Source organism: Ursus arctos, unplaced genomic scaffold (genome assembly GCF_023065955.2).
Source record: "Ursus arctos isolate Adak ecotype North America unplaced genomic scaffold, UrsArc2.0 scaffold_14, whole genome shotgun sequence".
Classification (NCBI taxonomy): Eukaryota; Metazoa; Chordata; class Mammalia; order Carnivora; family Ursidae; genus Ursus; species Ursus arctos.
Window position 1 is genome coordinate 36904731 of NW_026622808.1, and position 18754 is coordinate 36923484.

The following is an 18754-nucleotide window of genomic DNA, read 5'->3' on the forward strand; positions in this document are numbered from 1 at the left end:
AGAGCTCACACAGACTGAAGCCTTTTTCCCATCCAGTGATCATTCCCATTGAAACTTCACTCTGCATGTGACTAGAATCTGGTTGAATCAATGAGATGGCTGGACCTGTTAGATTTACAGCTGACAGAGGGGTAGAGCGATGGACTATCTTTCCTGGCAGCACTGATCTCAGAACTGAAATGGATATATTCTGTGACCGTGACATTGAAGGAGAAGGACTCTGCCAGCAGTGGGGGAGGGGAGATGCCCAGACAGCTCTTGGGGAAGCTGCAGGGTTGTGGTGGTATCACAGACCTCCTGCCTTGTCCTCTTCATCTTACGGTGATTAGCACAGACCAGCAATTCCAGTGCCTTCTGGAGTCCCCTCTACCCCATGACCCTGGATACCCCCTTCTGTCTGAATCTGTAACATGGGTTGTGCAACAACACGACCTTGGCCTCCTATAGCTTCCCTTTCCCCAGGCCATGGGAGACACTGCTTACAGCGTGATTGTCCTAACCTGCTGAGAACATTCCCTGGAACTGCAAGGCCTGGAAGAGCTAACTTCGAAGACAAGTCTTAGGAATGTACCTCCAGTGGGACGCCTGGTGACCACTGGATTCTGATGTTGGTCGTTTGAGCTGTTGTTCAGCCAACAGGTGCTAGGCTCTGGGGACACAACGATGAGCAAACAGAGGTTCCTGTAATTGCAGAGCTAGTCCCATGGGGCAGGGTGGGGGGCTGCATTAACAGAACATCACACGAGGACTTGTAAAGGGTCCCCCCTGGTAAATGCTGAGAAGGACCCCTCCCTGATCAGCTGTATTTGAGGACGGGTGCACATGACACCTCTCACCCCAGATATTCAAAGTGCACGTAGTATATACTCTCAGAATGAGTTAAGGCCCCTGAGAATTCCCAAAATGAAGAAATCTCTTTGCCCTTCCTTAAACCCAGCTCTTCCTGTGTTTCCCCAACTTCGCTCACCATGGCACACATTTAAAAGAAGTTCCCTACGAATAACCCACGGAGCGGCTTTCTGTCGCACAGGTCATAATTTGGAAACGCTGCCGTGGAGCACTTGTGCCCAAAGCAAGCCACTGCGGTGCCTCAGGGGTATATGTCACTTTTATTCCTATTTGCTTTTATTATTATTTTTGTAGTTTGTTTGAGAATGTGCAAAACTAGTATAGTAGTTGGTAGTTAGTACATGTGAGTTATAAACATGGAGATGGTACTCAAAAACTTTTTTGAAAAAAATTTTTTGGCGCAGTGTTAGGTTTACGACAAACTTGAGGGGAAAGTACAGATTTCGCACCTACTCCTGTACGGGCACAGCCTCCTGTGTTATGAGCGTCACCCCACCGGGTTGGTGCATTTTACCGGCGATAAACCTGCATTGACACCCCATCACCCAGAGTCCATAGTGTATCTTAGGGTTCACTCTTGGTGCCTTTCATTCTCTGGGTTTGGACACATGCATGATGATATGTACTTATCATTATAATGTCATATAGACCGTTTTCAGTGTCTTTAAAAACCTCCACACTCTGCTTATTCATCCCTCTTGCCCCTACCCTTGGCAACCACTTATCTCTTTACCGCCTCCAGAGTGTTGCCTTTTCCAGAATGTTCTATGGTTGGAGTTATGCAGTACTTAGCCTTCCCCGATTGGCTTCTCTTGCTTTGTAATATGCATTGAGGTTTCTCCTTGTCTTTCCGTGGCTTGATAGCTCATTTCTTTTTAGTGCTGAATTATATTCCATTGTTTGGATGTATCACAGTTTAATTGTTCACCTACTGAAGGACGTCTTGGTTGTTTCCAAGTTTTGGCAATTATGAATCAAGCTGCTGTAAAATCCATGTACAGGTTTTTATGTGGACATGTTTCCATTTCTTTTGGGTAAATGCCAAGGAGCAGGGTTGCTGGATTATATGGAAAGAGTGTGTTTAGTTTTGTAAGAAAAAACCCCACCAAACTGTCTTGCACAGTCACTGTTGCATTTTGCATTCCCACCACTAACGTGAGAGGGCACCTGCTGCTCCATCTCCTTGTTGGCCTTTGGTGTCGTCGGGGTTTGGATTTTAGCCGCTCTACTTGGCACATAGTGGTAGCTCATTGTTGTTTCACTTGCATTTCTCTGATGACGTATGAGGTAGAGCACCTTCCCACGTGCTTTCTTGCCATCTGTATGTATCCACGCGGAGGTGTCTGTTAAGGTCTTTAGCCCATTTTTTAAATCCAGTTGTTAGTTTTCTTATTGTTGAGTTTTAAGAGTTTTTGATATCTTTTGAACAACCGTCCTTTATTACGTGTATCTTTTGCAAATGTTTCTTCCCAGTCTATGGCTTGTCTTCTCATTCTGTTGACACTGTCTTTCACAGGGCAGAAGTTTTTAATTTTAATGAGGTCCTGTTTATCAGTTACTTTTTTCCATGGACCATGTCTTTGACATTGTACCTAAAAAAGCATCACCAAACCCAGGGTCATCTAGGTTTCTTCCTGTGTTACCTTCCAAGAGTTTTGTAGTTTTGCGTTTTGTATTTACGTCTCTGATCCATTTTGAGGTAGTTTTTGTGAAGGGTATAAGATCTGTGTATAGATTTTTTTTTTGCATGTGGATATCCAGTTGTTCCAGCACCATTTGTTGATGAAACTATATTTGCTTCTTTGTCAAAGATCAGTTGACTGTATTTATGTGGGTCTATTTCTGGGCTCTCTATTCTGTTCTATTGATCTGTTTGTCTGTTCTTTCGCCAATACTGTGCTGTCTTCATTACTGTCGTTTTATAGAAAGCCTTGAAGTTGGGTAGCGTCAGTCCTCCGACTTTGTTCTTGTTCAATATTGTGCTCCACAATTTTAGTGAGAGAAATGCTTGATTTATTCCAGCCAGAAATTTTGTATTTCGAAAATCTTATTTTTATTTATTTACTATGGAAAATTTAATTTTTTTTCTTACGAAAAATCTCACAACACCCTACTGCAGGAGTTGGCAAACTCCAGCCCGCAGGCCAAATCTTTTTTGTAATTGTGTAAAGTTTTGGTAAATAAAGTTTGAATGGAGCACAGCCAGGCTCATTCTTTTATGTGTTTGTCTGTGGCGGCTGTCATGTTATAACAGCAGAGTTGAGGAGATGTGGTAAAGAGTCCATAGCTCACAAAGCCTAAAATATTTACCATCTGACCTTTTACCGAAGAAAGTGTGCCTACTCCTATCCCTGCCTTATTGACTCACTTTTAGACACTTACTCATAGGACTACTGCATTCTGAGCTGGCACGCGCTAGGTTCTGGGCAACAGCACACCCGCCATTTTGCCCCTGGTATATTTTACCACATTTTGTCCCCTGGTTTAGTGTCTTTTGTGGCCCATCACACTTAGTAGGTTATCAGATTTACTCCCAAAAGAATTAGTTTACTCTGAGCCTGTGGGTGACAGGGATTCAGAAATACTGAGATGGAGTCATATATCTTTTCCTTGATCATATAGACAAAGCCACTGAGCCCCATAATTATAGCAATGAATTCCAAGGACCAAGAAATGGTTCTTCTTGTTTGCACTGAGTCAGCCTTTTCAAAATCAATACAGAATGGACACATGGGTTTGGGGAGAAGGAGCAGAACTCCCAGTCATCCGTGGTGAATGATGAGCCTCGTTGAGCAGAATCCTGCCTGTGCTTTCATCCTCCCTTCATTTGCATTCTGGTCGGTGAGGGTTATTCAGTTAAAGGGCATTTAGAGGCTGCCTCCAGAGAGCCGTAGGTGAACTGTGATTGTACTGGCCCTACCTCGCTGGCTGAGGCTTTGTGTGTTAATTTAGCACTCAGTTATAACGAAACAATGGCATTGAAGGCTTGCATTTTTACAAGCATCATAATATTACGTGAAGCACTTGGGTCTGCGGAAGGTTGAGACTTCAGTTAACATGGGGCTGTGGGAGGAATCCCCACTGACATGTAGAGCAGAGCCTTTCAGAAGGGGCCTCCCCTTGGTGTGGGCAGTTCATGGGCTTGTCAAGGTGTCTCTGCCTAGTAGGGCGTTCCCTTGGTTCACGTTTCAGCAGAAAGGTGTGATTTCTTTTGTTTTGGGGTGTCACGTCATTGTAAATTATGTTTTAAAAGTAGTTGTGGGTGGAATTTATTAAACTGTGTTTTGTTTCTTAAAGTTTTTGATTTAATAATTTTAAAAAGTTGAAGTGTTTTGTAACTTAAATTTTTTTATTGAAACATAAATTTCTATATAGTGAAATGCACAGTTCTTTAGTGAACAATTCAATGAGTACTGACACGTGAGTATACCTGAGTAACCCATACCTCATCAAGATATAGAACATTTCCATCAACCCAGAATGTTCTCTTATGTCTCTTTGAAGTGGATTCCCCCCTCCCTTCAGAGAAGCAACCCATGATTGCTCTCACTATTGAATAATACTTTTGCCTGTTTAGAACTTCATATAAATGGGATTGTACATATGTTCATTTTTTGTTTCTGGCTTGTTTCACTCGAAATGTTTGTGAGATCTATCCATATTTTGAATGTATCAGTAGTTTGTTCCTGAGTAATAATCCACTATATGCATATATCACAGACTTATTTATCCTTTCATCTGTTGATGGACACTCAGCTTCTAGTTTTTGGCTATCGTGAATGGGGCTTCTGTGAACACTCGCACCACATTTTTGTGGCTATGTTTCCATTGGATAGATACCGAGGCGTGGAATTATTGGATCATAGGATAGATACATGTTCAACTTAACAAGAAATCGCAAAATGGTTTTCCAGAGTTTTTTATATTTCCATGAGTAATGTATAGGATTTCTGCTTAGTCCACATTCTTGCCAACATTTAGTATTTTCAGAAATTTTAATGTTAGCTATGCTACTGAATGTAAAATTGCCTCTGGTTGGAGTTTTAGTTTGCATTTCCCTGATGACTAATCATGTTGAGCACCGTTTGGCTTGCGTATTAGTCATTCAAATACCTTCCTTTAGAAGGTGTTCAGATCTTTTGCTTTATATTTTCTTTTTCCATTTATTTATTTATTTAGAGACTGGGTGGGGGGCGGCTAGAGAGAGAGGAGGGGGGAGGGGCAGCAGAAGGGGGAGAGAATCTTTAGCAGACTCCATGCTCAGCTTGGAGCCCAACACAGGGCTTGATCTCACAACCCTGAGATCACGGCCTGAACAGAAATCGAGAGTCGGACACTTAACCGACTGAGCCACCCAAGCGCCCCAATTCCCTTGTATTTTCACTGATGTTTTGAGTTATGGAGTTCTTTACATATTCCGGGTATAAGTCATTTGTCAGATGTGTATTATGAATTGTGTTTCCTCAGTAATGGTGTTTCTATTTGTTTTAATAGTAGTGAATTTAATGATTAAGAGTTTTGAATTTTTTTAAGTCTAAATTATCAATTTTTTAAATTATAAGTGCTTTGTACGTCCTAAGAAATCGTTGCCTACCTGAAGGCTACAAAGATATTTGTCATGTTTTGTTTTTAAGCAGTATTACAGGTTTAGCTTTTACATCAAACTCTGTCATCCGTCTTGAATGTGTGTGTTGTGAATTAGGGGTGAGGATGTTGTTTTCATATGGTTAGTCGTTTGTTCCAGCACAATTTGTTGAAAATATTCTCCCCATTTAATTATGTAGGCACCTTTACTGAAACTCAGTCGACTCTATGTGTATGGCTTTATTTTTGGACTCTCTGTGCTCCATTGACCTGTTTGTCTATTCTAATGCCAATACCGCACCGTTTTGATTAATTACATTTATAGTAAGACTTAAAAATCAGGAAACGTGACTCCTTGGACTTTTTTCTTCTTTTTCAAGGTGGTTTTGATATTCTAGATCCCTTTCATTTCTATATAAAATTTCTAATTAACCTGGCGCCTCCTAGAAAAAGCCCACTGAGATTTTGATTGAGATTTCATTAAATTTTTAGATTAATTTGGTAAGAATTAACATCTTAATAGCAAGTTCTCTAATCCTTAAATAAGGCATCTATTTTCATCTGTGTAAACCTTTTTGAATTTCTCATAGTAATACTTTGTAAGTCTTGGTATATAGATAGTACACATAATTTTTAAAATTTATACTGAAGTATTTCATATTTTTTATACTATTGTAAATGTTATTGTTCTTTCAATTTCAATTTCTAATTGTTCTTTGTTAGTATATTGAAATACAGTTGAGTTTTGTATATTGATCTTATATCCTGTGACCTTGCTAAACTCACTAGTTGTAGTAGATTATGTGAATTCCTTAGGGTTTTCTTCATAGACAATCATGTTGTCTGCAAATAAAGACAGTTTTTCCCTTTCCAATTCCTATGGCATTCATTGATTGATTGATTGATTCATTCATTCATTCATCCATTCATCTTACTCCAATTGCCAGGACCACCAATATAATGTTGCGTAGAAATAGTAACCCATCCTTGCCTTGTTCCTGATCTTAGGGGAAAAATATTCAGTGTTTCATAATAAATATAATGTTAGCTGTAGGTTTTTTGTAAGGTGCTCTTTACTAGATTGAGGACATTTTATGCTATGTCAAATTTCCTACAAGTTTTTAAGATGAACAGAAGTTGAAATCTTTCAAATGCTTTTTCTGCATTGATTTGGTCATGGGATTTTTTTTCTTCTTCATTCTTTTAATGTGGTGAACTGTGTTGATTGATTTTTCAAATAAACCAGCCTTGAATTCCTGGGATAAGTGAAATTTAGTCATGATGAATTATCCTCTTACTTATAGTTGGATTTGATTCAATATTGTATTAGCATTTTTGCATCTAGGTTAGTGAGAGAGATTGACGTATACTATATATATTTTTAAGATTTTATTTATTTATTTGAGAAACAGAGAGAGAGAGAGAGAGAACATGAGTGGAGAGCAGGGACAGAGAAAGGGAGAAGCAGACTCCCCACTGAGCAGGGAGATGGATGTGGGGCCCGATCCCAGGACCCTGGGATCATGACCTGAGCCGAAGGCAGACACTTAACCGACTGAGCCACCCAGGTGCCCCTGTAACATTTTTTTTTTTTAATGTTCGTGTCTGATTTGGAGTCAGAGTATGCTGTTCTCATTAAATAAGTTGGGAAGTAGTCTCTCCTCTAATTTTCTCAGTTCATATAAGATAGTTCTATTTTTTCCTTATATATTTGGTAGAATTCATCATTTAAGGCATCTGAGCCTTTGTTTTAGCATGGCTAGTAACTGTGAACTCAATTTTGTGTGTATATAGAGAGCCAGTCATATTTTATATTTCTTCTTGTGTCCATATGGTAGTTTCTGTTTTTCAAGAAATTGGCATTTAACCTAAGTTATCAAATATTAGCATCGAATTGTTTGTAATACTTCCTTATCCTTTCATTATCTGTAGGATCGATGTTTCTTCTTTTATTCCCGATACTGGTATTTTGTTCTTTCTTACATTTTTCTTCATCAATTTTTCATTAGCTAGTGTTTTAAAATTTCATTAATAATTTTAAAGAACCAAATTTTGATATCATTGATTTTTCCCCATTATTTCTTCTATTTTTATGGTTTCTGCTTTTATCTCTATTATGTCCTTCTTTTAACATTGAGTTTCATTTCTTCTTTTTCTGTCTTTTTACAGGAGTATCTTAGACTATTCATCTTGAAGTTTTTTTCTTTTCTATTATAAGCTTTTAAATCTGTGACTTTTTCTCTCTGTTTTAGCTGCATCTGGCAAATATTGATCTTTTTCATAATCATTCATTTCACAATATTTTCCAATTTCCCATGTCATTTTCTTCCTTGACACATGTCTTATGAAGTAGTGTGCTGTTTAATTTCCAAATCTTTGGCGTTTTTCTAGATACCATCTTTTCTTAGATATCATTGATATTTTTCATATCATTATCATATATTGACCTCTAAAATTAGCCCATTGTTATCAGAGAACATACTATGTGGGTTTCAATCATTTTAAACTTATTGAGACTTGTTTGGTAGCCCAGTGTGTGATCTGGGAAAGAATGTGTGCTCTGCAGTTGTTAGGTGTAGAATTCTATTAATTCAATGATGTTACATTGGTGAATAGTGTTGTCACATGACCACCCCCCAAAAATGTCCTTAGCACTGTGTCTTTATCAAGCCTCCCTGTGGGCAGCATTTCAAATGTGTTGTGACAATTCATCTTTGGAAGAATTGGTGCATCTTGTGTGATTGTCCTGGAAGATAACTCTTGGAAATCTGAATCTGGATTCCTGGGGACTTTGTCCCATGTGGTCTCTTCTCTTGGCTGATTTTGCTTTATATCTTTTCACTTTAAGAAATCTTTTCAAATAACCGACTTTGGTTTCATTCATTTTCTCTATTGATAACCTGTTTTCAATTTCATTGACCTCTGCTCTGTGAATAAAACAGAGTTTTATTTTTCTTCTGGTTATTTTGGCTTTAATTTGCTCTTCTTTTTCTAGCTTTCTAAGTGTAAGCTTAGATGATTAATTCTTTCCTTCTCTAATGTATGTGTTCAATGTATAAATTTTCTTCTAAGCTCTGCTTTTGCTGCATCTCACAAATTTAGTAAGTTGTATTTTAATTTTTATGTAGTCTATAATTTCTCAAGGCTTCTTTTTTGACCTATGTGTTGTTTAGAAGTATGTTCTTTGATTTCCAAATATTTTGGGATTTGTCCAGCTATCCTTCTGTTACTGATGTCTAGTTTAATTCTGGTATAATAGAGAAGCAGACGTTGTGTGGTTCCTATTCTTTTAAATTTGTTAAGGTGTGCTTTACGGCCCAGAACATGATCTATCTTGGTGACTGTTCCATGTGACTTAAGAAGGATGTATCTTCTATTGTTGGATGAAGTATTCTATACCTGTCAATTAGATCTCATTGATGGAGCTGTTCAGTTTAACTATATTTTTACCAATTTTCTGCTTGTTGGATTTGTCAGTTAGTGATAGAGGGGTATTGAAGTATTCAACCATACTAGTGAATTCATTTATTTCTCCTTGTAGTTCTATCAGTTTTAACTCACATATTTTAACACTCAGTTGTTAGGTGTATACGCGTTAAGACTTAGTATGTCTTCTTGGAGAATTGACCCCTTTATCATTATGTAATGCCTGTCTTTTTCCCTAATAAATTTCCTTTCTTTGAAGTCGCTTTGTCTGAAATTAATATGCCTACTCTGACTTTCTTTTGATTAGTGTTAGCATGGTATATCTTTCTCTGTCTCTTTACTTCTAATCTATCAGTTCTTTATATATACTGAGCTTTTTTGTAGAAAACATATAGTAGGGCTTTTTCATCTACTTGTTTTTTCATCTACTCTTACAGTTTCTGTAAGCTTTTTAATTAGTATATTTAGACCATTCACATTTAAAGTGATTATCAATATAGTTGGACTAATATTACCATATTCGTACCTGTTTTCTATCTGTTGATCTTTCTTTCTTCTTTCTTGTCTTCTACTCCTTTTTTTTTTTTTTTTTTGCCTTCTCTGGAGTTAGCTGAGCATCTTATATGAATTAATTTTTTCTTCTTTCTTAGCATATGAATTATACTTCCTTTGAATACTATTGTAGTGGTTGCCTCATAGTTTGCAATATGCATTCACAACTAATTCAAGTCCGCTTTCAAATAACCCTGTACCACTTCATGGGTACTACAGGTAGCTTTTAACAGCGTATTCCCAGTTCCTCGCTCTTGTTCCTATAACACTGCTGTAATTCATTTCACTTATCTGTAAACTATAATCACCCAACAATTTGTTTCTATTATTACTTTGAATGAACTTATCTGTTAGGTCAGTTAAGAATAAGAAAATGATTTCTATATCATTGATTTCTTTCTTTTTTTTTTTTTTTTTTAAAGATTTTATTTATTTATTTGACAGAGATAGAGACAGCCAGCGAGAGAGGGAACACAAGCCGGGGGAGTGGGAGAGGAAGAAGCAGGCTCATAGCAGAGGAGCCTGATGTGGGGCTCGATCCCACAATGCCGGGACCACGCCCTGAGCCGAAGGCAGACGCTTAACCGCTGTGCCACCCAGGCGCCCCTATATCATTGATTTCTGCTCTAATCTTTATTACTTCTCTTCTCCTACTGGATTTGGGCTTTATTTGCTATTCTTTTTCCAGATCTTTTAGGTGTAAGATTAGATTGTGTGTTTGAGACTTTTCTTGTTTCTTGAGAAAGGAAGGCCTGTATTGCTACATGCTTTCCTCATAGGACCGCCTTTGCTGAATCCCAGAGGTTTTTTTTTTTTTTTTAAAGATTTTATTTATTTATTTGACAGAGATAGAGACAGCCAGCGAGAGAGGGAACACAAGCAGGGGGAGTGGGAGAGGAAGAAGCAGGCTTCCAGCAGAGGAGCCTGATGTGGGGCTCGATCCCAGAACGCCGGGATCACGCCCTGAGCCGAAGGCAGACGCTTAACCACTGAGCCACCCAGGCATCCCAGTCCCAGAGGTTTTGAACAGTTGTGTTTTCATTTTCATTTGTTTCCATGAATTTTTAAAATTCTTCTTTAATTTCCTGGTCGACCCATTCATTCTTTAACCTCCATGTATTTGTGTTCCTTCCAAATTTTCTCTTGTGATTGATTTCAAGTTTTAAAGCATTGTGATCTGAAAATATGCAGGGAATAATCTCAGTCTTTTTGTACTCAATCTTTGTACTTTTGTATTGAGACCTGATTTGTGACCCAGTATGTGATCTACTCTGGAGAATATTCCATGTGCACTCGAGAAGATTGTGTATTCTTTTGCTTTAGGATGAAATACTTTAAGTCCATTTGATCTAGTGTGTCATTCAAAGCCCTTATTTCCTTGTTGATCTTCTGATGAGATGATCTGTCCATTGCTGTGAGTGGGTTGTTAAAGTCCCCTACTATTATTGTATTATTATTAATGTGTTTCTTTAATTTCGTTATTAATTGGTTTATATATTTGGCTGCTCCCAAGTTAGGGGCATAAATATTTACAATTGTTAGATCTTCTTGTTGGATAGATCCTTTTATTATAACATAGTGCCCTTCTTCATCTCTTATTATAGTCTTTGGTTTAAAATCTAGTTTGATAAAATGATTGCCACTCCAGCTTTTTTTTTTTTTAATTTTTGATGTCCATTTGCACGATAAATGGTTATCCACCCTCTCACTTTCAATCTGGAGGTGTCTTTGGGTCTAAAATGAGTCTCTTGCAGACAGCATATCGATGGGTCTTGGTTTTTTTAATTCATTCTGATAGCCTATGTCTTTTGATTGGAGCATTTACATTCAGAGTAATTATTGAAAGATATGAATTTAGTGCCATTGTACTACCTGTGAAGTCACTGTTTCTGTAAACTGTTCCTATTCCTTTCTGGTTTTTGTTACTTTTGGGCTCTCTCTTTACTCAAAGGATTCCCCCTTTAATATTTCTTGCAGGGTTGGTTTAGTATTCACAAATTCCATTAGTTTTTGTTTGTCCTGGAAACTCTCTCTCCTTCTATTCTGAATGACCAGTCAACAAAGCTAAAGGCAACCTATGGAGTGGGAGAAGATATTTGCAAATGTCTTATCAGATGAAGGGGCTAGTATCCAAAACCTATAAAGAACTTATCAAACTCAATACCCAAAAAACAAACAAACAAAAAATCCAGTCAAGAAATGGGCAGAATACACGAAGACACATTTCTCCAAAGAAGACATACAAATGGCCAACAGACACATGAAAAAATGCTCAACATCACTCAGCATCAGGGAAATACAAATCAAAACCACAATGAGATACCACCTTACACCAGTCAGAATGACTAAAATTAACAAGTCAGGAAACAACAAATGTTGGTGAGGATGCAGAGAAAGGGGAACCCTCTCACACTGTTGGTGGGAATGCAAACTGGTGCAGCTACTCTGGGAAACAGTATGGATGCTCCTCAAAAAGTTAAAAATAGAGCTACCCTATGACCCAAAAATTACACTACTAGGTATTTATCTAAAAGATACAAACATAGTGATTCGAAGGGGTGCATGCACTCCAATGTTTATAGCAGCAATGTCCTCAATAGCTAAAATATAGAAAGAACCCAGATGTCCATCGACAGATGAATGGATAAAGAAGAAGTGGTATATATATACAGTGGATTACTCACCCATCAAAAAGGATGAAATCTTGCCATTTGCAATGACATGGATGGAAGAGGGTATTATGCTAAGGGAAATAAATCAGTCAGAGAAAGACGAATACCATATGATTTCACTCATATGTGGAATTTAAGAAACAAAACAGATGAACATGGGAGAAGAGAAGGAAAAATAAAATAAGATGAAAATTGAGAAGGAGGCAAACCAGAAGAGACATTGAACTCTAGGAAATAAACAGGGTTGCTGGAGGAAAGGTGGGGGGGGGGAGGGATAATTGGGTGATGGGCATTAAGGAGGGCACTTAATTGTAATGAGCACTGGGTATTATATGCAACTAATGAATCATTAATATCTGCTGAAACTAATAAAAAAAGAATACAGAATGATTATTTTATTTTACTTTCATTTATTCCTGCTGTAACAGTCTTCTTTATGTAGATTAGAATTTCTGACCTATATATTTTTCATTTTCTTAAAGAACTTTTAACATTTTTTACAAGGCAAGTCTGCTTCCAAAAAATTTCTTCAAATTTTGTTTGTCTGAAAAGGTATTTATATCTCTTTCACTTTTGAAAGACGGTTTTGCTAGATACAGAATTCTAGGTTGGTGGGCCTTTACTCTGAACACTAAGTATTTTACTCTACTGTCTTCTTGCTTACATGGTTTCTGAAGAGAAATATATCTATAGGTAAAAAAATTTTTTTGCTCTCTCTGGCTTTTTCAAGATTTTCTTTTGGTGTTTTTTGTCTTTTTTTCCAGTTTGATATTTTATGCCTAGGTGTACTTTTTAATATTCATGTGCTTGGTGGTCTCTGAGCTTCTTGGATCTGTGGTTTGGTGTTTGTCATTTATGTTGGAAAATTCTTAGCCATTATTACTTCAAATATTTCTTCTGTTCCTTTCTCTTTTTCTTCTCCTTCTGGTAATCCCATTACATATCTGTTACACTTTTTGCAATTGTACCACAGTTCTTGAATGTTCTGTTCCCTTTTATTTTTTCTTTGCTTTTCAGATTGGAAAGTGTCTTTTGACATATCTTCAAGCTCACTCATTATCTCCTTGGCTGTTTCCCGTCGGCTGATGAGCCATCAAAGGCATTCCTCATTTCTGTTACAGTGTTTTGGATTTCTTGCATTTCCTTTTGATTTTTTTCTTAGAATATCCATCTCTCTGCTTATATTATCCATCTGTTCTTACCTGTTTTCCATTTTTTCTGTTAGTGCCGTCAGCGTATTAATCATAGTTGTTTTAAATTCTCAGTCTGCTAATTCCAACCATACTTGCCATCTCGGAATACTGCTCAGTAGATATGAGCACAGACTCTGGAAGTAGACTGTCTGTGTTTAAATTCTGGCTCTGCTTATCAGCTGTGTAATCTTTCACAGGGTACATCAGTTCTTTCTAACTCAGTTTCTTCATTGGCGAAGTGAGAATACTCATAAAGCCTACTTCATAGAATTGTTAGGAGAATTGAATGAGTTAGCACATGAAAAGCACTTAGGGGGCACCTGGGTGGCTCAGTCGGTTGAGCATCTGACTCTTGATTTTGGCTCAGGTCATGGTCTCAGGGTGTGAGATCAAGCTCCGTGTCAGGCTCCATGCTGAACGTGGAGCCTGCTTAGGTTTATCTCTCGCCCTCTTTCTCTGCCCATCCCCCCATCAGTCGATCAATCAATCAATAAAAAAAGCACTTAGAATAATGTCTGGCACAAAGTAAGCATTCTGTATGTGTTAGATGATGATGATAGTGACAGTGACTAGGATGATGATGAGACAACCATTTGTGCTACTGTGCCAGCACCCACATCCAAGGCCCATTGCCTGAGCTGTCTCCTCTGCCTGGGGTGGTTCCCCCCAGATACCCACACAACTTGTTCCTCCTGTCCTCCAGTCTCTGCGTGAGTGTCCCCACAGCACTGAGACCTTCCCTGAGCACCGTATATACACGCAGCCCTTTTGTTGCTGCCTCCCCCCTTACCCAGCTTTGCTATTTTCCATAGCAGATATGGCTATGAGGCATAGTGTAGACTTACTTGCTATTTTTTGTTGACTTCCAGTCTCCTTCAACTTACATGTAGGCTGCATAAGGGCAGGGTTTGTCTTCAAAATTTAAAGAATTAGAATATCTTTAAGGCAGTTTTCTCTAGTCATATAAGGAAGTACTGTGCAGCTCCTGACATTAAGGTTGAAGACTATTTAATGACATGGAGAAATATTTATCTAGTATCCCACCTGTGCAGAAGCAGCCACAGACGACAGGGGAGACTAAAGGAGATAGTGTGACCAAAGCAGGATCCACACGTGCAGGGAACGGCCCGAAGCCTGTGTCCACGTCTGTCTGAGTTCACCGCCTTCTGCCCTAAGTCACAAGTAATGCTTTTTGACTTTCTCTTTCAGTATGAATACTTCAATGCTGTGCTGATAAACGAAAGGGACAAAGATGGGAATTTTTTGGAGCTGGGGAAGGAATTCATCTTAGCCCCGAATGACCATTTTAATAATTTGCCTGTGAACATCAGTCTGAGTGACGTCCAAGTGCCCACGAACATGTACAACAAAGGTAAGACTCACTGCTGTGGCTCCTTGTAGAGCACGGAGAGCAGGGATGTGGGGGACAGCACCGGCTGGTTTGGGGTAGTGTGCTTTCTGAAAAATACAATTGCAAGCTGGGTGTGTCAGCATCAGGGGGATAGGTGAGGCGTGCCTGCTTGGCTTGGAGATGGCTTGCTGTTTCCCCAGCTGGTGTTCTCATCAAGCAATCTAACATGTAATCCAGGGGCTGGCAAGCCTTTTCTGTAAAGGGCCAGCCAGTAACTAACTCAGGCTTTGCGGGCCATCGTGTCTCTGTTGCAACTCCTCGGCTCTGCAGGTCTGGGGCAAAAGCGGCCTTAGACACTACGTCAATCAGTGGCTATGGTTGTGTGCCAGTACAACTGCTTATCTACCGAAACAGGTGGCTGGTTTGACCTGCAGGCTGTAATCTTTCTCTCTTCTCTCCCGTTCCTTATAATGCTTTTACGGGCTCGGGAGCCCCTGGGATTGTGACAGAATGGTCTTTTCTTAGAATACAAAGCAGGGTGGACCTCCATGGGATGCCCTGTTTCGGGCTTGAATGTAGAATCCACTCAAAGCCAGCTTTCACGTAGGCTCTACAGTTCATTCCCCCAAATTCTCATCTGCCCATGCGAGTTGGGATTCTCATGGCCAGGGATGGGGCTCTGGCCTCAGACTGTCTCTGGTTGGTCCTGCATTCCATCTCTTACTGGCTGTGCCCTTCGGTGCACCCCCTTGTCTCTTTAGACCTCAGTTTCTGCATATCTAGGATGGGGATAATAATTGTGTCCACTGCATGGGGTGGTGTGAGGACTAAACCTGACGAGTGATGTGAATAATGTGTTTAAGTGAAGATGTTGCCTTCCTTATCCTGCTGTCAGAGAGTAGGATTTTGCTCTGCTTTGTCAGACCTCGGAGGCTTATAAATAAAGAGCCAACCTCCCCAAAGCAAATCAGAAAGCCATGGCATCTTTAAAGTAAAACGCTGCCCCGTTGTCTGCCATCGAGTTGTCAAAAACACTGGGGGCCCGTTTCCTCCTTCCACCCAGTTTCAGCTTCATATCCAGAGTGCAGTGGTCAAGAGAAGAGCTCTGGGTTTGGGTCCCACTCTTCCCCTTGCTGGCTCTGTGATTCTACCAGGTAACTTTGTCTCCCCAAGCCTCGGTTTCCCATTCTGCAGGAGAGGGATAAGGATACCCCCTCCTTCTGCTTATTGCAAGGCTATGGAGTGATGTGTGTGCGGCCTTAGCAACGAGAGTTGCTCCCAGAAAGTGCTCAGTGCACCTGAGCTGCCATTGTTACTATTGGGAAATACTGTGAATACACATTGCATTTCTAAATTATTCTAGGCCACCATGTCAAGTGCTTGGTCAACGATGAAAAAGTTCCCAACTCACTGCCTGAAACATTCTCGTGCTTGTCTTTTGTGGCTGGATACCAAATGTCTCCCTTCCTGGTTTACCTATTACCTATCCTTAAAATTCAAAGGAGGCAGTATCCTCTCCATGAACTGCTCTGATGGTTATTGAGGAGCCCATGGTGAACCAGACACAGCCCCTCCCTTGAGAGGGCCACCATTTATTTGGGGGAACAGATAGGTAATGAGATCAGTAGAACATTTTGTGTGTCACCTGCTGGCCACAGTTATAGACAGTGTGGGACAGTGGGAGCTCCAAGGAGGGAGCCTGACCATGTGCTCATGTGGCAGCCACGTATTTGTCTTTTTCTCTCTCTCTCTGAGAGAGAGAGTGATGCCAATCTGAACTGTCCCTCGTGGGCTCTGAACTGGATTGTATCCTGTGACCTAATGTTCACTTTGGACTTTTCCTTAGGGCAGATCCCGTAGGACTCAAGCCTTAGAGGGCTCAGCTCAACCTCATCCAGTGCAGTTTGCCCTAGTCCTCCAGGGTGATCCTGTCAGCCGAGGAAGGAAACCCCCTTCTGTGCAGCGTGGCTGGAAGAAAGCCATCCTCTCAGCATTCAGTACATTCTCAACTGAAGATGAAAAATTAACGAGAATTTGCAGAGCAATTTCAGACATAAAACAATGCAGAATGATCTTTTAAAATACGGCAGCTGCTTCAAGGTTGCTCGAGCCATTAGCACCATTATAGAGATTTAATTGCACCTTGAGCTTTAAAGACATAATTGTACCTTTCAATGGCGGCAACACATAAGGGAACAGCACCGCCATTGATCATGTGGGCTGCAGACTCATGGCTGTGAGGCTCGCAGAATCCTACTAGATCGCTTGGTAGGTAATAATATTTAAAGTCAACCTCAGCAGCCCTTGTGGGGCCTGCCTGCTGCCCCTACCCAGACCCAGTGATCCCTCAGCCAGGCTGTGGGGTCATGGACCAAGGTCAGCCAGGCGCTCTGTCTTGTTTTTGCCAAGCGGTGAGTAGCTGCCCGAGGGAGAGAGGAAGGGACTTCAGGAAAATTCCTGTCTCCATTCCACGTAATTCAAACCAGCCTCCAACTGTCTTTTTTGTTTTCAAGCTGCAGAAATGTATTTCGTGTTAAGAAGGCCCGCCAGCTCAGATCTAGCTATTGATGGCATGTACTCAGAACACACGCCCCGAGCTTGGTCGCTGGCGGCTGTGACATTCCTAGGTTAGATCTTGCCCCAACAAAGGAAACCAATACAGGATATGCTTTCTGGGCTGCTTGGACATAGCAGGGTGGGTACGTAGCAGAGGGGTTTGACGTTTGCCCAGGAGCTGCTGTGCGCTGTGCTCTTGGCCATCACTTCTGGTCACAGCTGAATGTAGCTGGCAAAATCTGCGTGTTCTCTGCAATCTGCTTTTCGCCTCCTTCGCCAGGTCTGCGTTTGCCTCTGCTCGTGGTGCCTTTCTTGTAGGCACTACACGGGGCTGGAGCTTCAGAGTTGTGGCACATGGGCAAGCGGGCCTCCTGACCATGAGAATTCGGAGAGCCACACCGCAGGGCCTTGAGAAATGTGTCTTAGGGGCCTCCTGGCGCCCGATGCAGCAGCTGCTTCGCGAAAGCTCTCCGATAGATGTTTGCTGAGGCTGCTGTGGCGTCCCCCGCCGGCGCGTCTTGCCATCTGTGACACTTCTTTGCACACTAGCTGCAGACTAGACAACTGCACTGCCTCGATGAGTAAAGCACGGGGCATGGTGCTTGTGTGAGGGCCGTCGATGGTCTGCCAGTGGATTCAGATAAAACTGAATCTGTTTTAAGTACTCCTGGGCTGAAGTGGTATAAAATTCCCCCCATACACACACATGCATACGTGGATGTATACACATACCTACATATGTGCATACGTTCGTGTGTCTATATCTGCGCATGTGTGATGAACCCTACCCCTTTATTCCCACAGGCACCTCTCTGCACCCAGATGAGAGCCTCTCTTCTCGTTCACAGTATACCATTCTCTTTCCTCCCTGATACCCCATTTCTCTCCATTTCCGTTATCCCTGCCTCCCCTTTCCTGCTTACCCAAGTGCTCTTCTCCAAAACCAGATCAGGGAACCTCTTTCATTCACTGTTTTGTTCTGTGACTTTGGTTTATTCCTTTGTTCTAGCATTGCTTTGTTCCAGAAGTGCATTGCATATATATATATATATATATATATATATATATATATATTTTTTTTTTTTTTTTTTTCCCTTTTCCGCTTGGAGTCTTCTGAGGGCAGGGAACTCTGCTGGCTCAGCCTGGTGCCCCACTTTTCCCCAAGCGCCACTCTCTTTACTTACTGCCTTTTCCAGAGATGCGGGATCAGCTGGGGGATACCAGTGCCCATGCGTCCTGGGCTGTGAGAAGTCAAGCCTGGCTGTAGTGTTCCCGTGGTGTTTGCAAGCAACGAAAACATACCCTGGCCGATTTAAATAGAAAAGAAACTTTTTGAAAGGACATTGGGTGGCTCACAGACTCTCCAAGAGAGCTGGGAAGAAGGCTTGGAAAGTGGTAGGGAAGGAGGGCGGCCAGGGGCCAGAGCCGCGCCCAGAGCCAGCCTGGCAAGGCTCCCGCACCGTGGCTTTGCTCCACCGATGCCTGTGTGACTGCATAAAATGTCTGTGCCTCATTTTCCTCAAACAGACTTTGGAAATGATAATCCCAGTGACCTGCCTTGGTGGGTTGTG

At 40.8% G+C, this 18754-nt stretch overlaps 1 protein-coding gene across 3 annotated transcripts in view; it reads left to right on the forward strand.

Moving 5' to 3' along the window:
* Positions 1 to 18754, forward strand: part of CACNA2D3 (calcium voltage-gated channel auxiliary subunit alpha2delta 3) — an 833176-nt gene that overhangs the window by 305896 nt on the left and 508526 nt on the right. For all 3 annotated transcript variants that reach the window (XR_007191727.2, XM_057311802.1, XM_057311801.1), the window contains exon 5: positions 14486 to 14648. Coding sequence is in view for 2 of the 3 variants with exons in the window: in XM_057311802.1 (XP_057167785.1) it covers positions 14486 to 14648 (163 nt within the window). In the remaining variant the exon portion in view is untranslated. The remainder of the gene's footprint in view (positions 1 to 14485; positions 14649 to 18754) is intronic.